Source organism: Nerophis ophidion, linkage group LG14, assembly GCF_033978795.1.
Source record: "Nerophis ophidion isolate RoL-2023_Sa linkage group LG14, RoL_Noph_v1.0, whole genome shotgun sequence".
In the NCBI taxonomy this organism is placed as follows: Eukaryota; Metazoa; Chordata; class Actinopteri; order Syngnathiformes; family Syngnathidae; genus Nerophis; species Nerophis ophidion.
Window position 1 is genome coordinate 11,691,730 of NC_084624.1, and position 5,000 is coordinate 11,696,729.

At 42.0% G+C, this 5,000-nt stretch overlaps 1 protein-coding gene across 5 annotated transcripts in view; it reads left to right on the top strand.

Annotated features, from left to right (window-relative positions):
• pif1 (PIF1 5'-to-3' DNA helicase homolog (S. cerevisiae)) overlaps window positions 1–5,000 on the top strand; it is a 146,156-nt gene that overhangs the window by 125,690 nt on the left and 15,466 nt on the right. For all 5 annotated transcript variants that reach the window (XM_061919839.1, XM_061919841.1, XM_061919838.1 and 2 more), the window contains one exon: window positions 1,396–1,541. In XM_061919839.1, the coding sequence (XP_061775823.1) occupies window positions 1,396–1,541 (146 nt within the window). The remainder of the gene's footprint in view (window positions 1–1,395; window positions 1,542–5,000) is intronic.

Consider the following 5,000-nt stretch of genomic DNA (forward strand, 5'->3'; position numbering starts at 1 on the left):
CGTTCAGTCATTACGAGAGACAAGAACATTTTTTTAACATTTTTTAGCAACTAGCAATGCAGTTAGCAATCAATTCTACCTCTAAAATCACTTTTGAAATGAGTTCAAAAGGCGTCAACAATACTTCATTTACGTTCTGGAACTTGTATCATAACCAAACTCTAGCAACATCGTTATTGTGTGAGTGAACTGGTGGAATAATTCTATCTAAATTATCACAAAACTTTGTGTTACATTTAGTTCTCGGCAAGAAGCAAAAGCTGTCTTTGAAACCTACCAAGAGTAAGGCTCGTAAAACTCCACTCAGTAGGGGGGCGGCAACATGAAGGTGTTCCTGTTTCTTTCATGTATGGTAATAATCAGAAATATATTGTCTGACCCAAGAACTACAAAAGCAAAGAGGAAGCAGGACCAGACAACCTCTTTTTGAACTGTTTTACGAACCTCTTCTTTGAACTGTTTTACAACCTTTTCTGTGAACCGTATACAACCCTCGTCCCTTAGAAACAGCTGTTGACATGTGGTCGGAGAAAAAATTCTATCTAAATTATCACAAAAACTTTGTGTTACATTGAGTTCCCGGCGAGAAGCAGAAGCTGTCTTTGAAACCTACCAAGAGTAAGGCTCGTAAAACTCCACTCAGTAGGGGGGCGGCAACATGAAGGTGTTCCTGTTTCATTCATGTATGGTAATAATCAGAAAGATATTGTCTGACCCAAGAGCTACAAAAGCAAAGAGGAAGCAGGACCAGACTCGCCTTCCAGACAACCTCTTTATGAACTATTTTACGAACCTCTTCTTTAAACTGTTTTACGACCTTTTCTGTGAACTGTATACAACGCTCGTCCCATAGAAACAGCTGTTGACATGTGGTCGGAGAAATAATTCTATCTAAATTATCAGAAAAACTTTGTGTTAGATTGAGTTCCCGGCAAAGAGCAGAAGCTGTCTTTGAAACCTACCAAGAGTAAGGCTCGTAAAACTCCACTCAGTAGGGGGGCGGCAACATGGTGTTCCTGTTTCTTTCATGTATGGTAATAATCAGAAAGATATTGTCTGACCCAAGAACTACAAAAGAAAAGAGGAAGCAGGACCAGACTCGCCTTTTCTGTGAACTCTATACAACCCTCGTCCCTTAGAAACATCTGTTGACATGTGGTCGGAGAAAGTCCAAATAAAGGAGGAGGCATCCAATCTTTAGTCGGGGGCGTTTTTCAGAACAGCCTGGTCCTAGCGTCAAGGCCATTCGAGGGAGTCAAATCGTTTATTAGTATGTTTGTTTTGTTTTTTTGTCACTTGAGGACAAAAAAACGAGGCCTTATTTATGACTTCAGGGAACAGTCATTTATTTTAAGAGAAGCCATTTCACCGTTTTTCTGTCCCCTCACCCCTCAGGACTCCCACGTGTGCGCTTTTTGTGCGGCGTCACCGAAACGCTGAAGCCTGAACGCTGGGTGTTCAAGTCGGCGGGCGGAGCACACCTGTGCCGACTGCAGCTGCCACTCAAACTGGCCTGGGCTGTTTCCATCCACAAGAGTCAGGTGAGCCATGTTTCCGCAGAATAATTGAAGATGAGTCGAGTGTGTAACCCTGCCTTTTTCTCCCTGAGTCTCTGACGTACTTGATGCATGTCTACTTTTTAATTCAATTTGCCACAAAACTGAATTATTTTGCTCTTCTTTTTTCCGCCAAACTGCTAAAAATAACATGCAATCTCCTAAAGCAGTGTTTTGCAACCGTTTTTGAGCCAAGGCACGTTTTTTTTCATTGAAAAAATGCGGAGGCACACCACCTGCAGAAATCATGAAAAAAACGAAACTCGTTGTCGCAAAAGTTGGATATCACTTTAAAGCAGGGGTCTCAGACACGCGTTATTTTGGGTCCCCTACCTTTAATATGACAGTTTAATGTTAATGCAGCCGGCGACTTTTATTTTATATGAATGGCGCTTGACAGCGTTGTGAAGGAATCTACCAATCACGGTCTGGTACATGGTTCTCGAGGGCCGAACATTGACGTCATTTGCGTGATGCAAGCAAAGAAACGTTTTTTGCCGCTTTTCCATTCGACCCGCACGCGCTCTTCCTCCCTCCGTCCCTCCCTCTATGTCTCTGGGGCCGGTAGCTTCCGAAGCACTCCGCCGGAGGACCGAGCGACGATACAAAACCGCGGTGCACTGGACCCCAGCGCCGATACTCCGACAGAGAGTCGCTGGGAAAATCGGACATGTGACACGATAGTCGTGATGTTAGGCTGTTCGGGGCTAATTGTGCTACCGTAACCCCCAACCCACTCACTTTGGCTCCAGACCAAGACGATTTTTGTTATATGGCTCCAGAATGGCTCTTTCAACGTTTTGGGTTGCCTACCCTTGCATTAGTGGGAAAGCGACAGGGATGTTGCGATGAAACGTGGGTTTTCTCACGTGCCTGGCTGCAGTCACACCGCGACACCTGTCCGTCAGTTATAACAGTCCCCGATAACCTGGACCGATTCAAACGGTTATTTTATTTATTTTTTTATTGTTTAATTTGCATTGCCTTACATTACTTAATTCTTATGTTGTTTGGTTTAGATTTCGATTTTATTTTGTGTAGTCAATAAAAATAAAGATATTTATTTTCAAGAAATCTTTTTTTGCGGCCCAGCCTCACCCAGATTCTAATTTGAGTTTGAGACCTCTAGTTTAAAGCATAACCAAGCATGGATCAGTATAGCTCTTGTCTCAAAGTAGGTGTACTGTCACCACCGGTTTTGATTGATTGATTGAAACTTTTATTAGTAGATAGCACAGTTCAGTACATATTCAGTACAATTGACCACTAAATGGTAACACCCCAATAAGTTTTTCGACTAGTTAATCAATTCATGGGTGTGAGTTTTTCCTTGCTCTACCGAGGATGTCGTTGTGGTTTGTGCAGCCCTTTGAGACACTTGTGATTTAGGGCTATATAAATAAACATTGATTGATTGATGGTCACACCTTGACTTATTTGGACCTTTTTGCCGTTTTCCTGTGTAGTGTTTTACTTCTTGTCTTGCGCTCCTATTTTGGTGGCTTTTTCTCTTTATTTGGTATTTTCCTGACCGCTATTCCCCACACCTGCTTTGTTTTAGCAATCAAGAATATTTCGGTTGTTTTCATCCTTTGTCGGGACACTGTTGATTTTCATGTCTTGTTCGGATGTACTTTGCCGCCGTCTCTGCTCCGCCAGTAAGTCTTTGCAGTCGTCCAGCATTCTGTTTTTGTTTATTTTGCAGCCAGTTCAGTTTAAGCCTTCTCTAAGCTTCAATGCCTTTTCTTAAGGGCACTCACCTTTTTGTCTATTTTTGGTTTAAGCATTAGACACTTTTTTACCTGCACACTGCCTTCCGCTGTTTCCGACCTCTACAAAACAATTAGTTACCGGCTGCCACCTACTGATATGGAAGAGTATTACACGGTTACTCCGCCGATCTCTAGACAGTTCAGACACTTAACAACAACACATCATTTGCGGATTATAATTACCGTATTTCCTTGTATTGCCGCCGGGGCGCTAATTAATTTAAAACCTCTTCTCACTTCGGCGCTTACCAAAGGCATGCGGTAAATTTAGGCCTGCGCTTATAAATTTGAGTGTGATGTAAGGATACCATCATGAAAAGCACATTTAATAAAATAAAATAAAAATTATTACGGTCTTACCTTTACTTATAAATGAAGTCCATGCGCAGCTCCTTCTTAAGAAAAGCATGGATAACTTGTTTATAGAAGTCTTCCTTATCTTTCTTCAGTTTTAAAAGTCTCTCTGTCTCGATGGAGATCTTCCTTTATTACTTCCTGCTTCGATTGAAAGTCCAGTTTAGAAAACTGTTTTATTTTAGATATGTAATCCTCCATGTTAAAAGTGCAAGCGAGAGGAAAAAATTAAACGATCGCTGCTCACTCTTGCTGCTTGTTGTCACTTCTTCTGCAGCCGAGTAGTCGCAAGAAGGATCACTAGCGCCCTCTACCACCAGGAGGCGGGAGTCATTTAATGACTAATATTTGACACACGCGGCTACGGTATATTAATACAACATAGCTGCTTACTGTTCTTTTTAGCATATTCAATAGCTTGGACCTTAAATCCTACTGAATAGCTCTTAATCTTCTTCCCTTTTATGCGATTTCAAATGATTGAAATCAGCCTCCTCCATTTTGAAAATGACGACAGGTGAAGTGTCACTCGTGACGTGACGAGTTTGACCCTGCGGAAATTCTAGGCATATGCTAATTATTTGGTGAAACCGGCGGAAATTCTAGACATGCGCTAATAAAAATAATATTTTGCGAAACGAGTTTGGCCCGGCAATACCCTTATCACTTCTTCTGCAGCTGAGTAGTCGCAAGAAGGATCACTAGCGCCCTCTACCACCAGGAGGCGGGAGTCATTTAATGACTCATATTTGACACACTCGGCTACGGTATATTAATAAAACATAGCTGCTTACTGTTCTTTTTAGCATATTCAATAGCTTGGACCTTAAATCCTAATCTTCTTCCCTTTTATGCGATTTCAAATTATTGAAATCAGCCTCCTCCATTTTGAAAATGACGACAGGTGAAGTGTCACTCGTGACGTGACGAGTTTGACCCGGGGGAATTTGTAGACAAGCGCTAATAAAAATATTTTGTGAAACGAGTTTGACCCGGCAGTAATTCCAGGCAGGCGCATACTATATACCCAGCGGCAATTCAAGGAAATATAGGACTAGTTTGCAAAAATATTTTTAACCCAAATAGGTGAAATTAGATCATCCCTCTCGTCACAGTGGTTTGTAAAACACTGTCCTAAAGCGTACTCACTCTGATTCAAGGTGGAAATCTTGCTGCATACATTTGGACAAAAGAACGTCACGATCGGCGTAATCCACTCACGTTTCTTACCTCGCCACAAAAGGATTCATCACCGCAGGCTAAACGAGACCATAAAAAGTTCCAGACGGTCCGCTAGCCCTCAGGAGGAATCATTAAG